The 19,657-nt window shown below is 52.7% G+C and overlaps 1 protein-coding gene across 5 annotated transcripts in view; it reads right to left on the reverse strand.

The window, feature by feature from the left end:
• The window catches only part of LOC105189658 (RNA pseudouridylate synthase domain-containing protein 2), a 127,678-nt gene that overhangs the window by 9,584 nt on the left and 98,437 nt on the right, over positions 1-19,657 (reverse strand). For all 5 annotated transcript variants that reach the window (XR_003113953.1, XM_011151916.3, XM_011151917.3 and 2 more), the window contains 2 exons: positions 16,515-16,737; positions 548-635 (listed from right to left, as the gene is read on the reverse strand). Coding sequence is in view for 4 of the 5 variants with exons in the window: in XM_011151916.3 (XP_011150218.2) it covers positions 548-635; positions 16,515-16,737 (311 nt within the window). In the remaining variant the exon portion in view is untranslated. The remainder of the gene's footprint in view (positions 1-547; positions 636-16,514; positions 16,738-19,657) is intronic.

Genomic DNA, 19,657 nt, shown 5'->3' on the forward strand with positions numbered 1-19,657 from the left:
TCGGGTGTATATTTAGATAAAGCGACAGTGGGACTTCATTAGCGGGATGCAAAAGGAAAAAAGGAAGAGAAAGAAAGGAAGAAAGAAACAGTGATACCCGGGGGCTCTCTCTCTCTCTCTCTCTCTCTCTCTCTCTCTCTCTCTCTCTCTCTCTCTCTCTCTCTCTCCCCCTCTCTCTCTCCCCCCCCTCTCTCTCTCTCTAAATTGGACGATAATGGGCTCTAACTTTAGGAGCGTGTTCTAGGAATGAATTTTAGTAAAAGCGGTTAGCACATAAGAATAGCTTGTCCGGGACCGAATGCGACGAGCTAGCGAATACGCTTCGCCGCGTCTCGAGAACACGAAGCGTTTAGACGGTGGCGATGCTGCGTGTATCGAGGCGAGGTGTCGTGCATGCGAGGAGATGACGTGGTGAATGTGCGTGTCCCTGTGGTATGCGGTATGTGCATGCACGTGTCTCGGTGAGACAATACGGTAAACATTTTGTTTCTTTTCTCTTTTTTGTTTGTTGTTTTTGGCAGTACAGTTCTGGCAGTACACCACTTACAGGGATGGAGGCGGGCTTGTTGACCACGACGACGTCCTCGTCCATGTGTATCACCGTGATCGGCTCCGAGGTGACAGGCACCTCGTGTCTGCAACACACCAATCGCAACCAGCTTAACGTGGCTTTGCTCCGTTCGCACTTACACGTCTCGCGCATACGCACCTAGTGTAGGCGCACAGGCACACCAGCGTGCGTGTATGCACACGCGCGCGCGCGCGCACACACACACACACACACACACACACGCACGCACACACACACGCGCATACACACACACACAAACAAACAAACAAACAAACATACGCACGCACGCACGCACGCACACACACACGTACACACGCACGTACACACACACGTACACACGCACGCACACACGTCGACTGTGCAGCAGGTAGCAGGTAGTAGTCCGTGGAAGGTGCTGTCGCGACCGACTTGGATCGAACTGGCAATAAAGCCAGACCGACAATTAGACGTGACGTTGAGAAACGACGGCGTAGCCCGACGCTGATGATCACGAATTGATAATGCGCAGCTTCCGTTTATCGCTGCGGGACTCGCGATGTTGTTTCAGAGAGAGACGGACGAGCGACTATAATAAGGGGTAGAGTGAAACGTCCACGTAACCGACAATTTCTTGCACTCATTGCGCCAGTTTTCGGCAGTCTAGCGCGAATTTTGTCAAAATGTTAAGGTGTACGGGGATTAAAGATAAATGAATAAATAAATGAGTAAAAAAATTCATAATTCTCGAATGCTAGATGCTCAAGAATGCTGAATGCCGCCAACGAGTGCAAAGAATGCCGTCTAATGGACGTTTCGCTCCACTATTGCAACTCCGTTCACAAAAGTCCGGATTGATTGCAACATTAACCGGCCGCAAAGGCGCCGCACAAAAGTCACGCCGATTGCCGGTGTTCCCACACACAGGTGCGTGCGCGACTCTGCGCTCTCGCGTGCGAACGAGTGCACGAAAGCGACAACGAGTCGAGCAACAGCGCGCGCAGCATTGCGCCGGCACACGCAATGCGCTTTTATCTAACGTTCAGGTAAACTGGTTTATAATGGTTTATAATGACGAAGGGCGTCGAGAGGAGACACGAACGAGACAGGACGGCGCGGAGCGGAGGAGAAAGTGGAACTGAGAAAGAGTAGAAAGGAGAGGAAAAATATGGGAGAAAAAAAAAACGGAAGAGAGGAAGAAAAAGATGGAGAAGTGCACAGGTGGGTGTATGCGCGCGGCGGCTCCAATTATGCGCTCCATCTACCTAATGCATTTTCATTCCGCAATATCAGGTCTTCGCGCCATTCGCTGCTGTGTACGCACAGATGTCTTGTGCACGTGCATTCTTTGCGCAAACGATAAGGAGATGTCTGCGGGCGAAAGAGTGACAGAGAGAGAGAGAGAGAGAGAAAGAAAGAGAGAGAGAGAGAGAGAGAGGGGGGGGGGTCGCAAAGGAGGAGGGTGCGAGAGGATAAGAAAGCGAGAAAGTAAGAGAAAAAGAAGCCTTCGGCGCTTGGAGATTGAATTTGCGAAATCTTTTTCCGTCACTTTGCAAAGTGCCGCGTTCACGATAAATGACGTTTGCGATGGAGGACGGCCGGGAATATCGGATAAAACACGTGACAAACAGAATTCAATTTGGGAGAGCAAGGTGTCGTCCGTAAACTTTACAAATTGCAATACCGTAGGAGGAGGGGGGGGGGAGAGAGAGAGAGAGAGAGAGAGAGAGGAAGAGTATACACGTGTTACGTGCAGCAACGCTTTTCCTCACGGAAACTAATCGCAAATCGATGCATCGTTTATTAGTTTTATTGTCGCGCGAATTGCTTCGCAGCAGACCGACACGATAGCGTAATAGCTCGCGAAAGACGACAAAAACGTGGAAATATAGATTGAGGACAAACGCGCAGCGTGATATTTCGCGGCTGAACAAGGGGCTCGAGGGAGTCGAGAAATGCGAACGAGAAATGCCTGCGAACGAAATTACAGCCGCACGGCGCGGCGGCGCAATTCAATTACCCACGATCTAATTAATTAATAACGCAATGACCAAGATCAAGATCGTCCGAGACACTGCACTTGTCGAATTATCAGGTGCATAACATTGACAAAAACAACAATGTTAGTCACGCATTCTATTCTAATTTTTAGCACTCTGCTCTATCCCGATTAGGTGCGAGAGACGTGGACTCTCCCTTTTTCCTCGTGCTTTCCCTTTCAAAGTGGAAAGCGAAGAACGACGGACAACATATAATTGTAACGTTGGACACGCGTATACTTATCCTGAAGCACCGTAATTCAGTGCCGTTTTATTCGACGCATTCCTTCCCTGTTCGCCTCTCTCGTGTGCGTGCGTGCATGTGTGTCGCTTTCAGAATAATAGTTTAGGATTGCCAACGACGCAGAAAATAAAAACAAGATAAAGAAAGATACGCCACCCGACGACGACGGTGGCTACGTACGAAAACTGAGAATGAGCAACTTGTACCTTCCAATTGGCTGACGCGATATTATGCAAGCTCGGAACAAAAAGCGATAAATCGCTTTCGTCTCGTAAATCACATTTCCGCTCCAACATTTCGGTTCACCGCTTTCAAAGTATCTTCATAGTGTACTCTCATATACACATCGCGCGCACGCGCGCGTACAGAAACACACACACACACACACACACGCACACGTGCAAATATACCTATATATATATACATACACGAGCGCTCGCGACCCCCCATCGTGCTTTAAAGTTCGCGACAGAATTTCGAAGTGCGCGACACATAAAGGGAACATTAAATCATGTAGCATTCCGTTCTGTCGAGGTGGCGTCGAATAACACACGCAAAGTGTAACGTTACGATTCTCTTATTCCTATATTTAGCCGGCAACTATTTCAGATGCGCCGTCGCCCCTGGACTCTGTGTTTTGTCGCTCATCCCTTATTAACTCCGATCGCGAACTTCGCTCTCCGAACAGCGGTGCGGCTCATTCTCTATTTATCGGCTCGACAAATGAGGTAACGAATAATTATCGACTCATCGGAGAGGCAGGCTCAAGGCTGGCAATGTAAAATTAAATATGCACGACATGCCGCACACATCGATCCGTCCCGATTGCGTTCGAATACCCTCTCTCTCTCTCTCTCTCTCTCTCTCTCTCTCTCTTCTCTTCCTCCCTTCTTCACCCATGCAACAGAATTTTGTCGCGAGATATCATCGATTCGCAAATTAATCATCGATGCATCATAGCCGAGATCCGGCGGAACCGACGAAGAACCGCTCGAGAGCGAAGAATCCGCTTGCGGGCCACGGTCGGTCGGTCGGTCGGTCGGTGTGACGCTCGCACCGTCGTTTCTCGCGTGACATTTGAAAAGGTGCGACATCACAATCGGTTTGCGTGCCGCACGTCGGCCGACCCGACGCGGCCCGGCCGCGTCCTGAGTGCGCCTTCCAAATTTAACACGCGGGTCACATGCCGATGTGACACGCGCGCTTTTCACCGGCCGCGAGATATACGCGCGTTCGCCGACAAACCGCTCTCGTCGCTCGTCGCTCGCGAAGCGCCGCGCCGCACGCTATACTACTCTGGCTAGGCTAAGCAATGCGACCGCGCGCGCGCGCGCGCGCGCGCGACGTTATTATTTACGGGCCCGAAAGGTACGAGGAATTGTTGTTACTTGAGTGGAAAGGCGGTGGCGACTGGCCGGCGATTTATTTTCGGATCGGTCGGCCGCGACAGTCGGCGAATTGCGAAAACGCATTCTCTGCCGTGTGGCGAAGCGACGACGGCTGATCAACGCGTGCGTTCAACGGCGCTCACCGACGGGGTCACAGTCGTCGTCGACGACGACGACGACGACGACGCGACTGTGACCAAGCGAGCGACACTCGTTAACGCGCTCTCGCGGCTCCGTGCTCCGTGATTCTATAGATCTGGCAAATCTTATTTCACAATTTTACATTTAGCCGCACACATTTTTGCCACCGCCGATATAAATTGCCATACAAAAAGATTTGTACAATTCATATTTATAGATTTGTGTGAAAAGAATTTCCCGAGAGAAATTGTTCAAATGATACACACACCACATGCTGCATCGCGTGATTGCATTCATATCAAAGTCCTAATTTGTACGTTACGATAATTTTAAATCACAATTTAATCGGATATCGCTCCAACTTTGCAATATGAAAACGTGTACCGTAAAAGACACTTTCCCGCGCAATGTGTCCCGAACAATGTAAGCTCGTGTGGTACCGGCTCTCAAAATCTACGACTTTTTAATATTCTTCTTCGGAAAAATTCTCTCCATGTGTACGTGTGTAAACGTTGTTGACTAATTAATCGTTTCTCACACCGTCGTGTTACCACGATGCCGGCGGCGCGGGCGCACTGCAAATTAGTCCGATGCCACTAAAAGACAAGCTGGTAAGCGGGCCGCAAACAAAAGCCGACGAGAAAAGACGCGACCAAACTGTATCGTTCGCGAACTGCAGAATGTTAATTTACGGTCGCGAGACGCGACCGACGCGACGGCGTTTGAAGAGCTGCACACGGCGGCGGCCCACAAACCTGACCGCGACGGTGATTAAACGATGCGACGACAGACGCGTGTCTATCACTTGCGAAAATTTCGTCTACTTACCGGTACGATCTTTGCCACCGGTCGCACAATTAACCGGAATTTATACCGGTATTAACCGGAATAGCACGCACTAATATTGCGCGTGCACGCATATAAATTCTCTCATCATCTCGAGCGTGTTTTGATACCGTCGCGCGATATAGGAAATATATGTGAGTTAATTTGCAACCGCTTCGGCCGCGGGAAAGCCTGCCACCGGGCGATTATTACAGTGCGTGCGTGCGCGCGCGCGCGAGTGTTTTAGCTCGGACATTTTTGCCGGTGAACGATGTTTGACCGTAAACTTGGCGAAATTAAGGAAGCAGATTGAAAATTGAATTCACAACGAATTTCGGTAAATTTCAGTCTACTACCTTTGGCCGCGCGCGGTCGCTGCCGCTGCCGCTGCCGCCATCGCGCGGCCGCGTTTATATAGCTAGTCCTATATATATAATTGAATAATATTGACTCTCTACCGGGAGCGCGCGATGCCGTAATCGACGTTGACGCACGTGCATTCGATATTTTCCGTTTAATTTGCCCCGATGTTTATTTTACCGACTCTAAATTCCGTGCGAATTATACGCGACGCTCGCACTCGCGCTTCGCGTATATGCGTGTGTGTGTGTGTGTGTTGTGTATGGGATGTGTACACGGGAATTGCGTTTTCAAGTACATTAGGTTACTCCGTTACGCTTTGCCTTTTTGGCACGCTGTTTGATGCTCAAATATACAGAGATTTCCGGGGACGTCGTGTGTAATGTACATAAATGTATATATACATATATATATATATATTTCTCACACATATTTCTATATATGTACATAGGCCCATATTATAAACGAATAATGTTGACTCTGCTTCCGCGAGTGCAATCGATGCGTTGCCGTTTACCGTGCGTGATATTCCATATTCGCGCCTCGTTGAACCCGCGATTGTTTATTTCGCCGCTTTGAGTGAGTCCGAGTGACTTGGAATGTTTAGTCCGTTCCGTCTCTGTATGCGCGCATCAGCGATCACGCAAGACAGAAAAAGAAGAAAGACAGGAGGAAGGCAGGAGGAAACAAAGAATGAGATAAAAGTGAGCTTGACTCGGAGCGGCGCGGCAAAGGTCACGTGAATTCGTGCGATCTACGACATGCGCGCGTACGACGACCTGTACAACCTGTAAAGCTGCAACGTTACGACTCGAAGGAGCATAATTTGCGGAACAGCGTCAGCGGCTCACACGATACACGTCGCATTATGCATTCACGACCACCGACGCTGGCTGCATAATCTAATTAATATATAAGTGAACGCAATCGTTCCGGTTTGCCCGTTGATTCGCTGCGCTCGAGCATAATAGCAAACAGCGAGAGTGGTTGCTCGCGCGACAGGAAGAGAGAGAGAGACAGACAGACAGAGAGAGAGAGAGAGAGAGAGAGAGAGAGAGCTGGCTTTACGGCAATTATCATTCCATGTTTCGAAGCGAAACGAACCACTTCCGAGGGGATTTCACCGGCTCGGCTAAATTTATGGTAACGACATTCTAACGAAATCAACGAGTCGCCGTGGGAATACACCAACCATCGACTTTTATGTAATAAATCATCAGCCATCGGCGCGCGAGATTAGGCGACTTCGACAAAAGCTCGAAGCGTCGTTTCGATCGTATCAATTTGTCGTTTCGCGGCTCCCATACGCGCGGTTCTTCGAGGTTCACCGACGGTTTGAAAACTCGCTGGGGGACACCCGGGTGTGGGGGGGGGGCAAGCTGCAATCATTAAGAAACACTCCCCCGGCTCCCGATAGACTGTCGCGAGACGATTAGTCATTATTACGTTGTAATATCATTATGTTCCGCGCTCGTCCCTCCTTCAATTAACGAGGCGTTCGATTAAATTGTGGCCCTTCGTCGGGAATCGATACAAACACACGTACACACGCATACTCTCTCGCTCACATTCACACAGAGTCCTGCTCCAGCGATGCTATCTCGCCGCGGAACCCGTAACAGCTTCATGCATGAAACATCGATTCACTACAATACACTTTAATGTGTCAAAGCGTTCGGGTGCCTCTCTCTCGTAGGAGCAGCGGCCGTAGTGACCATTCGAGCCCAGCCGTGCGAACTATCAAGTTCTATTGGGACGAGAGATCGTGTAACGAATAACGTGATTACTGAGATACAAATCGGCCAACTGGATGGACTTTCACCGGCGGTTAATTATATCTGCCGGGCGAGACACCGACTTCCCGCGAGTTACGAGCGAATCAAACGACCGTCGAGTCGGCTATCAACAACGCGGTCATTATCTCCGTTCATTATCGTCAATTGTAATAGTTGTCGGGGAGGGGGGGACGGGGGGAGGGGGAGAAGCGGAAAACCGGACCGCACCGCTTCGCGACTCGCGGAACAAGCGATACAAGCAGCGCGCAGCGAACACAAATTTTTTCGCACCGAATGACACAACACACACCTTGATCGTCGTGTCTCGTGCATCGAGCTTGCCGACGCAGTTTTGTTTCGCGCGTATTGTTTCCGCGCCTCATCGCCGAAAATCCCGAGCGTGCATACGATTGTACGATCCGTCGTGCCGTTATTCCGGGGGAAAGGATTTTTCCGCCAGTCACCCTGCCAAGCCTCATTAATTACTTTCCAAAGTAGGCGATCTTGCTTCGTTAGGCCCAAACAGACGACAGCTCGGTTCCGAATCGCACAGTTAAATTTCTTGCCAGAGGCACAAAGGAGCGCGCGCGCGCGGACGTAAAGCGATTATCGAGCGGTTATCAGAGACGGCGGGATAGACTTGACTTCTGCTAAGTTCTACGACGAATAGGTCGCGCGCGCGCGCGCGGACTGTGGGCGAATCTCGGTCTCTCTCGTCGCGACGGAATGCGCTTTCGAGACACAGAGAGCCAACCTGGGGAATTCAGACGCCGGGTTCGACTCGCGGAGCAGTCCGGCCTCGCCGCGAAAGGAGCAAGGCCAATCGACGCGGGAACGGACCGGGTTAATTGCAGTTGGAAACTGTCGATTACGCCACGCCGATGGCTGCTCCCTGCCCGGGGCGTTCGCGAAAAACGCTGCAACATCGTCGCTGTCGAACTCCGTTTCGTTTCGGCCGCTGATAAATCCATCAACAACGGCGCTACCGACCGAACGGCGCAGGTTAACGCGACCCATTTCCACCGGTCGAAGCGGCTCATCTGCGCGTGCGACGGCGAAATCGGTCCATCTGTCTGTTTTTACTTTGTATACAGTCTGTAAAGTAAGAGCGTGCACGGGTTAATGTGTAGAAAAATTTATTTTTAATGATTTTTAAGCACATGGATTTGTTGTTGCTCCGTGAGAAGAAAAATGCTATACCATTAATATAATGAGTACAGTCACACCACCGGCATTGATAATTGCCTGGCATCTCCGAGGCATACTTTCCACTAAGTTGACTGCGTATTCGTTTCGGTAAAGACCTCCAAATGAGACGAATTTGTCGTGTCAGCTGCTTCAAAGTGCACGCTCTTTTTCCTCGAAGCTTGTGCTTGAGATACGCCCACACGTTTTCAATGGGATTTGCATCTGGCGACTGCGATGGCCAATCGAGTGCGACGATGCCAGACTGCTCTTTCCACTCGGTGCAAAGCTTGCTCCGGTGTTTCGACTCGTTGTCTCTTCCTGTAAGATCCAGTCTTCGTTTTCTCTTACGAAGCATCGTTCAGCAGCCGGCAACAAACACTTCTCATAAATTGTAAGCATTAAGGTCGGGTTCCGCTTAAACAAATTCACAGTTTCTTTTTCCATATTCGGCGTCACTTTGCCTATCGAGCGACACGTTCTGGCGAGTCATCGACATTTTTGATCTTCTTATATTGCTGAACCCACTTAGCGACGAACGATTTGGACTCTCCCATGTATTTAGCAGCCACTGCATATGACATTTTTGGTCCTTTGGGATGGGAACAAAGGAACACAGCCTCGTAGCGCGATGCGTATGCGGCACTCATGGCGCATGGTTAACGTGCTTCTCAGGTTAGAGTTCGACGCCAACTGAATCTCTCGTGACAAAGCATTCGCGACAAAGATTTCGTCTATCGGCTCACAAAAAAACTAGGACGATATTTGAAGCCAACTGCCATTTATGCCGTGCACGCTCTTACTTTACAGACTGTATCACGTCCGTCGAAAATATCAAATGCGCATCGTTCCATAAATGTGAATAATTCCTACAAGAAATTACAATCACCGCTGATTTCTCAGCGCTTCGTAGTTGTAACGACGTGTTAACGCGCGCCGATGAACTTTGCGAAACAATTTCCGCCGCTTGAGAGTCGCGCCCGCGCCGCGCCGCGCCGCGCCGCGCCGCGCCGCCGAGCGACGATTGATGCGTGCATTTTCGTTCATCAGCGATTCCATTTGCCGACGAGATTAAAAATGGAGCGCGGTTGCGACGAAACGGCAAATTAAATCTCCGCGCGCGAGTCTTCAAAAGCGCTGTCCCGCGCTTTCGATCGGAGCATCGCATGCCCGTCGGAGCGTTATCGAGCGCTTTTCTCAACGTCGCTCACGCCGTCGCTCGTCGAAGAAACGTTTCCGACGCTCCGACGAAGGAAACGAGGAGAGAGACTTCTCGCCGTGCGAGAAACAATACACACCGGGAGACATGTATGTCCAGCAGACACTCGACGGCAACATCACGAACTCCCCCGTGACGCGCGGCCGAGGCATCAGATTAGAATTTCATGAGAATCCTCAATTAGTTTGAGCATGCATAGGTAGCTCTCGCCGCGCTCCTGGACACACACAAGCCGGTAAGACGAGAGCCGAGCCGCGCGCGGTGACTTCCTCCGGTAATGGACGCGCGCGCAGGCTCCTTCTCGCTTAACGTGGAATTACGCCTCGACCGCGCTAAATCCACTCCGAGATTAATCCATCGCAAATTATACGCTCGCGAGTGACGAGAGCGGTTTTCAGCGGTGAGAGGAAAAAAAGCGACGCCCCGCCCGACCGTTCACGTCCTTTTCCCCGCAGCCGGGGGGCAGGAGCCACTTTATTACGCTTCCTTCCTTGTGATATTCACGCGAGAAAATTGGCGTGCATTTACACGAGTTTCGGTAACGTCAACGTAAATTGTAGCAGAGCCCTATTTGCTTATATTCCCTTATATTCCCCCCCCGTCCCGCTTCAATTACTCGGAAACGCATCATCGTCGACGTCGCGCGAACGAGCGCACTTGGACAAATATTTGTCTGTTCTACCGTGTGCGCATGACGCAAAGATATTCAATTCCGGCGAAGGGAAGAGAGAGAGAGAGAGAGAAAGACGAGCAGACAAAAAGGAAGAGCGAATAACATCGAAGCCAAAGACTTAAAGCGCAGGTGCTGAAGGAGAGACAGCACACAGGCAGGAGGTAGAAGAGGAGGTGTCGGGGGTCGAGGGCGCGACTCGAGCCCGACGACAGGTTGATTTATTAGCGTGGACCGCGGGTTGCACGATGATATCGAAATAGAGGTTGGAGGTCGGGCACTTCCTTCTACGCTTCAGCCTCGTGTCTGCAGCACGTAAGGAGTGCCTGCAGGTGTCCCGACTTATCGTGCAGATCGCGCACGGATTTCCATGCCGCGGCTGTCAGGGCTGTGCCGAACAACAGCCGCTGACGCGACTTCCACCCTCGAGAGAGGAGAGAGAGAGAGAGAGAGAGAGAGAGAGAGAGAGAGGGGGGGGAACTCTATCTCTCAATCTCTCTTTCTACCGTCGGCCGCTGATGTTGACTTATCCTCCATGCGTTGTTTAGCGAGCGAAATTTTCATGAAAAATTCCCCTCGCTCGTCGTCCTCGTCGTCATCTTGATACCCCATTATTCCGCGTTAACATCTCGCTGGTAACGCGCGGCCCAGCTTTCCTCCCGCGACGAGACCTCCTCTCGCGACCGAGCGCGTCACGCGTCTTTGCGATCGATCTCTGCACTGATTACTCCCCGCTCGTGTTGGCCGGAGCAGCCGAGAGTTCATTAAGACGCGGATATTAACCGATTATTTCTTCAACAAATATCACGTCTGTGTCCGCGATGCGACCGTAACGGCCGCGGTTGATGATGTAAAGAAGCTCGGGAGGACAGATTAATCGCGCAAAAGGCAGAAAATAGAGGCGGACGTACATATTTGGTGCACGTGCACGCGTTATCAATGCATCGATGAGGGCCTCTCTCTCTCTCTCTCTCTCTCTCTCTCTCTCTCTCTCTCTCTCTCTCTCTCTCTCTCTCTCTCTCTGTCTGTCTCTGTCTCTCTCTCTCTCTCTCCCGTTTGCGAAATTACACGGCCGGCCCGACGGAAGCGGATCGTTCACCTACCGAGGCAGCTCTTCTGCTTAATTGAATCATCCTACCCAATTTCCCGCGTCACCGGAGGGACACGAACTACGACGTACCTCCTGGAACGCCCCAGGTAGGACGAGAGATCCTGGAACGACGGCCGGCACACAGCGAAGAGAGACGCTCTCGCGTCACGCCCACGAGTTTTCTCCAAAGGGTCTTTCGCGACGGGGTGATTCCGCAGCATCGATCGACGGCCGAGTACCGCGGACATCGGGACATTAATTGAAAAATGGAACTGGAAGAATATATCTCGTCGCATCTCTCTCGTCTCGTCCCGTCGAAACGTCCGCTCCGCCCGCCGCGCCAGATCGCGGAGGAGAAGCTCGTGTCGCGCGGGGCCATTATATTTCCGAGGACACATCGAAAGTGTCCGCTCGAGCGAAACCTCCTCTCGCGAGCGTTTCTTCGTTTCACCAGCGAACAATTACGAGTTAATAATTCGCCTCTGACCGTCGTCGCGGGATAATCGTCGAACGTCCGCGCAATTTGCGTTCCATTTAACAAGCGTGAGGAGGGCGGAGGGGCGGACGGCTTCTTGTCGTTCGGCGCGAGAGAACGATCCGACTAGATCTAGGACATGCGTTTTACGACGCCGTGCATGAAGCACGATAACACACAGTTTCTCTCTCTCTCCCTCTCTCTCTCTCTCTCTCTCTCTCTCTCTCTCTTGCTCCGAGTGCGCTCAGGTACCGCTCTTACCATTGAGGCGGAGATCAGCCGGTTGAGGACGAATCCACGTCTCCGGCAACGCGAGACGCACGTCGGCGATCCCGATGGCGCCGTAAACACCGCGTGTCGCACTAGCATACCGGCATAACTTTGGGAAGCGAGTCGGCGCCGCGCGCGCGCACGCGCGCGAATGATGGATATCCGAACGCGCGGCGGCGCGATTGCGAAAGGTCGCGTTGTTATCCAGCCGTATCGCGCGATTGCGCCAACGCGACGGATGCGTCCTTCGCGTGTGAACGCGCTCTTCGAGTATGCCTGTGTCCTTCGAGACATCGGCCAACGCGGCTTTCTCGCCCTCGGGCCGATTATCGGATTCGTTCCAACGCGCTTCCTTTCCTTTCCGACCCGCGTATTAACCCCTCCCCCCCCCCCGCCCTTCCCCGGGCCGGGGGAGATACGCTCGGCCCGAGGGGGACGGCAAGGGAAACGTACGTGGCCTTTTCTTCGCGTCCTCGAGTCGTGACGGACGCGGATCGAGGGAGAGAGAAATTCTACCGCTACCGCGTCGACCGCGCCGCAGCGGCGATCCGAGCGGGTGATGTCACGGCGAATTTTTCGCGCAGGATCGGACCGCAAACAATTATCGACAGCGCGCGGAAAGACACGAGGAGGTACCAGCTGAGGAGGAGCGTTCTATTGTTCTGAATAATTAATTTCTCAGAGCGCGACGACGACGACAACAAGCACGATGGCGCTTCTTGCCATCGACGTGCCAGACGTCGACGAGATATAATCACTCTTGCTTATACGCGACAACAGGACAAAAGTAGCGCAGAGCGAGGCAGAGCGAGTAGCGAATCGACGCGAGAAGCACCGAGAGGCTAAGTGGGGCGTTTGTTTCGCGCGCGCGAGAGACTCCTCTCGCGAGAGACGACGACGAGCAGATTGAGGAGGAAACGACGACTGGCGCGAGTGTTCTCCCGAATGCGCGTTTCGTCGGGAAACGTTTTTATCGTTTCGCCGCAACAATGGCTGTGCTCGCGCGTGAATTTTCGCACGCGTCGCGTGTGGGCCGCAACGCTCGCGCGACAGCGCATACACGACGTATCAACATTACACCACCGCAAACGTGCGCGCGGCGGCTCTGTGTGTTGTAGGTAGATCGCCAATTTACTTTCCATCCATCTCCGCGCGGCAATTGTTCGCCTATCGTAACAGTCCGGCCGCGTGTTGTTTCTCCGCCGCGCTCCTCTACGCGCACACACACACACACACACACACACACACACACACACACTCGCCGCACTCGGAGTGTAACTTTATGCAAGGAGCGCGCGTCGTCAGACGACTAGAGCGCGAAAATACTGCTGCACCGTTTAATTGTTATTTGCGCCGATAATGCAAATACGAGCCATGCAATTTTCGCGCTCGCGCGAGCATTAAATGCGGTTCGCAACTCGCCAGCTCGCCAGAGCGACGAGTAAGCACGAGTCTGCGGGGTAATCTTTGATCTTTTGGCATTTCAACGTTCAAGCGTCTTAATCGCGGGAACAAAGTCGCGCGCAGCGTCCTTGAGCAGCCCGGGATATCGCGTAATCGAGAGAATCCATCGAGTCCTTATCTACCGAAAGCACTTCTTTCCGATCTCCGGCACGGTGACGTCATCGCGCGATGTATCTCATTATTCATCGCACTAGCAAGCGTAGCGATGTCTATCTCAACGGCCTTCGGCCGATTAACTTTGCTCCCCCGTCGAAAAGCGCCATCGATATTCACGCGCGACCTCACAGTCTCTCGAAGATGAAGAAGAAAAGGGAAAGAAAGATCTTGGAGAATTATCGCGCGAGTACGACTCGACGAGACGAGAATTTGCCGCGATTACAGAACAGTCGCGCGTCGCACTTTGGCGCACAGGTGAAAAGTACAGTTGCCGGGACAATTGATGGTTGATTAGTATGCAAGCGGACGCGGAGGGTATTAATACGGCGCACATAAGGCGAAATAATTTAGACCGGCTTCCGCGCAAGGAGAATCCATATGTAATTTGCGCAGCGCGCGCGCGCGACTCGCCGTTGATGATTCCCCTCGCGCGCGCTCGAGCGGATTAAATCTTACGAGCGAGAGTGCACGTCTCCTCTCGCGGCCGTCACAGAGAAACTCGATCGCCGAGTCTCGACGAGAGACTCGCGCACGTTCAAATATGTACGTGCGCCCGCACTCGTGTCCGTGCGAAAAGAATACCGCGCGAATCTCTCCCAGGTTTGAAGCCAGCTGGACCACCTGGCTACACACACACACACACACACACACACACACAGAGCGACGTCCGCTTCTCTCCTCTCTATTGGAAAAGCGCGAGATTCCTCGCCGTCTTCCGCGGCGAGCCCGCGGAATCCCGAGGATTTCCCGCTGCGCTTCATCTCGAACGCTCGAAAGCGGAAGACTACCTCGGATCCTCTCTTTCTTTCCGGCTCGCATCGAGAAGCTCGCGCACGATACCGCGCGCGTTGATAGCGAGCCTCGTTGAGCGTTGGCGCGTTTCAAAACGCCGTGGCGCGAGAGCTCTCGACGTATAGATTCTTATATATCCGTGCCAAGGATATTACAAGTCCCGGCCATGTGGTTCCGGACGAGGATCCGCGCACCGGCCACCTCTTATCTACGCTCTCGTGAGAAGAGGCCAATGATTTACGAGTTTGTTGTATCCAGCGTCGCGTCGCGTCACGCCTCCCCCCCCCTCTCTCTCTCTCTCTCTCTCTCAAGTACGCGCGTGCTATTGTTGAGCGCGCGCGTGCGTTAGCTCGTGAGAGGAAAACGGATAATCGCGAGTGCGAGGGTCGACCGCGCGCGCGCGTCTCTTGCGGTCCATCTTGTCAAAAGAGAGAAAATACGGCACAGAGTCGCGCGACGAGAAATGAGACGGCGAATATCTCGGGTTATTCCGCAACGTTTCAGGCGGTTCGTACACGTTGCGACGTTACGGGAGAGACGATCCTCGCCGCCGCTAAGCGTCGATTTAGCGTCGGTGAATATAAGGGCTGCGCGCCCTAGCGTGCGCGCGCGAGTTAAACCGTTTATGCACGGATTATACATTTGAGATTTCTGTTTCGAGCATCGTTGTAATCCGGCGCTAATCCGACATTGGCCGCTTTAGCGCGAGCTCTCCGCTTTCCATACGCATACGTTTCCCACCGCAGCGCGTAAATCGACTAAATTTGATCCGCATTAGGCGATAATATAGCGTAATGCATCAACGTAAATACGCGTGTGCGCACGCCGGCGAACATTACACGCTGCTGGGGCTGTGTCGTCTCTCGCAGGGAAGATAATTAAAAATCTATGCGCGCGAAATGGCAATCCTCTCGGCCAAGCGATCCTCTCGCCAACGATCGCGCGATGATACGTTGCGTTTTGCGCGGGCGGAACGAGCTTAAGCGCGGATAAGCCCGGAAATTCCCGAAATTAAACTCCATCTCATTTACGCGCGCCCGATTATAGGGCTTGCCAGATTCCCGGGACTCTTCAGGAATCAAAGTAAATTCCTGCCCAAGATCCGCTAACCCCGCGGATTTATACGGCGAGCCCCCCCGGTGAGTCAGCAGCTGTCGAACACACGTCGAGCTCGCGTTTGACGTCGGACGAAATATACCGGCCGATCGAAGAAGGGAGAGGAGAGCTCCCGAGTTGTACGAGGAAGCAGCGCGGGATGTATCGCGGGAATCTGATGGCGGATAAAAAATTCGTCGAGCGGGCCCTTCCCTCGCCGGCGGGCAACGAGGAGTCCCCCCCTTCCCCCCGCCCCGTTGTCGCGAAAGTGGCGTTGTTGCGAAAGGTCGATTTGGAAAAGACAGCCAACCGAGTCCGCCGCCCCACGCGGAGAGTCCGCCGACGAAAAAGTCCGTTTCACGAAGTGCGAGCGGATGGGGGAGGAGGCAGGGAGGGCGTTCGCTTTTGCGCGCCGCGAGATTACATTTCCGCGAGTAAATTGCCAGCAAACGATCGTAGTGGAAGCGGAATGCAGCCGGTTCGCTCGGTTATTTCATAGTTGGACGTGGCGCGGCGTTCGATATTGTCAATCTCCGCGACTCAATCAAACTTTGCGCAAGTCTCGGCGCCGCTTTCTCACAATAGCCGCGGCACTTTCGCGCGAGGCTTTCACGCCGCCGCCGCGTCGCGTCGAGATGACGAGAGAGACGCGAGAGCTCGGCTCGCGAAAATCAATCGCACGCGGACCGCGATACAGCTTCTCGCGTTCCGCTCCCCGCCGACGAGGATTCGCCGCGGAAACGAAACGGAGTAGTGTGTGACCTGGCGCGCACACGTACCTGTGGACGACGTTAGCCAGGAGATCGTTGTGCCGTAACCTGTAGTCGACGTCCACCTTCTGGTAGTTGACCGTCAGGGTGCCGGCGCGAATACATCTCTCGTATTCTTCGGCCGGATGAGCGCGGAATTCCCTCGCGAAGACCTCCAGTATCTTCTCGCCGACCCATCGACCTTTCGTGAATGTCGTGAAGGTGAAGTAATATGGATACACCTTGCGGAGACCTGAAACACGCACAACACGTCGCGGAGACGACTGTGAGAACGACAAAGAGTGAGAGAGAGAGAGAGAGAGGGAGGGGAGGGTGGGAGGGAACGTTAATTACTTCGATTCTCGCAAGTCGCCTCTAAATGTTACGGGCTCTTATCGTTATATTACGTTATATTACGTTACGTTGCGAAAGGATTCTCGCCTCGCGATTCGCGAAAGGATTCTCCCGTCGAACGCGCCTGCGCCTTGCGTCAGTCTCGCGGCGATTAATTGGGAATTAGCATGAACGGTCGCGCCGAGCGCGCTCCAAGGCAAACGCGGGACCGGTCTCGAGGATAAATCTTGGCACGGAGAAACTATGTAAACGATATATTAAATCCCCCCCCCCCCACCCCGATGGGAGATCGCGACGCGGGCGGTTCACTTCACACGAGCAGATACGAGACGGATGTTCGCGCGAACGAGTCGTTAGCCGTCTGTCTGTGCGTCTGTCACGCCGAACGGCGGGTATTTTTGCGCGGGTCGGACTAACTTGTACACGCCGGGATTAACATAAAATCGATCTCGTGTCTCTGAGTCTCGTCTTCAGCAGGAAAAAGAAGGGGAAGAGCGAAAGGGCATATTTAAATTCCTGAAATATCCCGCTACTGATTGACTTGGAAATTTATCGCGACCCGTGAAATTTCGCGGTTTCGTTCTTTTTCACATTAAGCGGAAATTGTTAATCCGCGCCGGCTCGGCCGAGCTTCGCTCGGCGATGACGCGGAGCGAAAGTCCCTCGCCCTGAAGTCGAAAAGCGAAACGAACGGTAAGGTGATTAATACGTCAGGACAAAGGGGAGCAATTTCCACGGCTTCCTTGCGCTAGGGATCTCTCCCTCCTCTCTCTCTCTCTCTCTCTCTCTCTCTCTCTCTCTCTCTCTCTCTCTCTCTCTCTCCCTCTCTCTCTCTCTCGTTCCCGGCGCCGGTTAATGAAAGATATACAACATTGTATAAATTTATGCACATCGTATCTCAACGACGCGCGCTCTGATTGAATATACGAGAATACGATGTCTCTAAAAATTACATTCCTCGATATCTAATGCTCTCTCTCTCTCTCTCTCTCTCTCTCTCTCGCTCGCTCGCTCGCTCGCTCGCGCTCTAATCTCTCTCGTCTGTCGGAGTAATTTTAAGACTCGTCTCGATACCAGAACAGTTAAACCGCGAGCGATGGAGGGAACGTAAAAGTTCCGTTCGCTGCATTACCGCTTAAGAGAGAGCCTCTTGAGGATTTTACGATCCCGCTACGACTCCCTTCATTGTCCGCTGATCACTTGGGAAGTTCGCCGTTTCGAGACGTGTCGCGCGTTTCACTCGGCTTTGGGACTCGCGTCGAGCAATTTCCCCCTTGTTTCCCGGCGGAAAATAAATACCGACGGCGAGCTTGATTAATATCCCGACGCGCGTCCAGCCCCGTCAAAGGCGTCCTTTTACGATTTTACGATCGTAGCGAAAATACCGTCGAGAGACTGTCGTCTGCCTATAGGGGACTAATGAACATCACTGTACATCCGACATAATAAAAAGGAAAAGAAGCGCGCGCGCGCGCGCGCGACGAAGCTCTCGTCTGCGCTCTACGTCGTATCGCGTAATTCGCATAAATACACGTACCTCTCCTGGGGGCGCAGGGAGCTGAAGGAACAGAGTAAACACATTTTTCAATAACTCCGTTCTTCGTGGCGGGAATTATTCCGGCGTAAACGCGATTTCGTGCGACCGGGAGGGTGTATATTTCTGTGTGTGTCCAGGAGAAAGGATTAATTTATTATCCGACTACTCGAGCCCTCGCGGGAACAGAGAGAGAGAGAGAGAGAGAGAGAGAGAGAGAGAGAGAGAGAGAGAGAGAGAGAGAGAGAGAGAGAGAGAGAGAGAGAGAGGCAACGGGAGTGCGCGCGCGAGCATTACACAAAGACTGCTCGAGTGGTCGACGGAGGAAAATTGGCGACGGAGAACAAAAACGCATTCTCTCGCAACAAAGGGACCGTTCGGTAGTGCCTTCGTCCCTCCTGGTCCTGGTCGGGCGTTAAACTACCTCGGTTAAACCAGCAGCGAGGACTGACCTTTGCGAGATCGAACCGTATCGAAACGCGCGACGAGGATGTCGAGCCGAGTCGAGCATAAACAGCCCGGCTGAGAAAGGACCGTTATTTCCGAGTTATTTCAATTAAATTGCCTTCGAAACGGCCACAGCGTGTGTACACGCTGACGGGGGGGGGGGGGAGGGCTGGACACTCGCGCTGGGTACTTTGCGCTGCGGGAGTAAAGAGAGACTCCAAAGAGAGACCGTTTGACAATCGGAATGCATCTCGGGAGAAGTAGCCACGCTCGGGGCGTTCGGGTGCGAACCAGGGAGAACGATTGATCTCTCTCAAGCGTTCGTGCTCAGAAATAGAACCGTCGGTCGGTTAGCCAAGGGCTGCTTTTCGAGCGGCGGAAGGAAATCGTCTTCGCGCGTGCGAAGAAAAAAGGAACAAGGCCAAGAGAGAACGAGGGCAGACAAGGGAGAGAGAGAGAGAGAGAGAGAGAGAGAGAGAGAGAGAGAGAGAGAGAAAGGGCACAAAGAAGAAACGGAAGTGAGCGGAAAAAGAGAAGAAAGGAGATTAGACGACCTGGACTTCTAGGAGCGTAAAGGGGAAACTTTTTTTTCGACATCGTCACACCGAGGAATATATATTACTTCCAGGCGAGGAGGAATTCGGCCTACGTGGACGCGTGCGTCACGGAGATGCGAGACGCGCGATAAAAAATAATCGTCGACATATTTTTATTCATCTTAATTTTCCCCTCCCCTTTTCCTGCTTCTTTGCGCACAATCGCGACACGAGATGTCGCCGAGAGTTCACGATAGCTCGTTACCGCTGAATACATTATCGCCACTGTGGGAAGTATTGTG

This window comes from Harpegnathos saltator, unplaced genomic scaffold (genome assembly GCF_003227715.2).
Source record: "Harpegnathos saltator strain DR-91 unplaced genomic scaffold, Hsal_v8.6 scaffold7, whole genome shotgun sequence".
Lineage (NCBI taxonomy): Eukaryota > Metazoa > Arthropoda > Insecta > Hymenoptera > Formicidae > Harpegnathos > Harpegnathos saltator.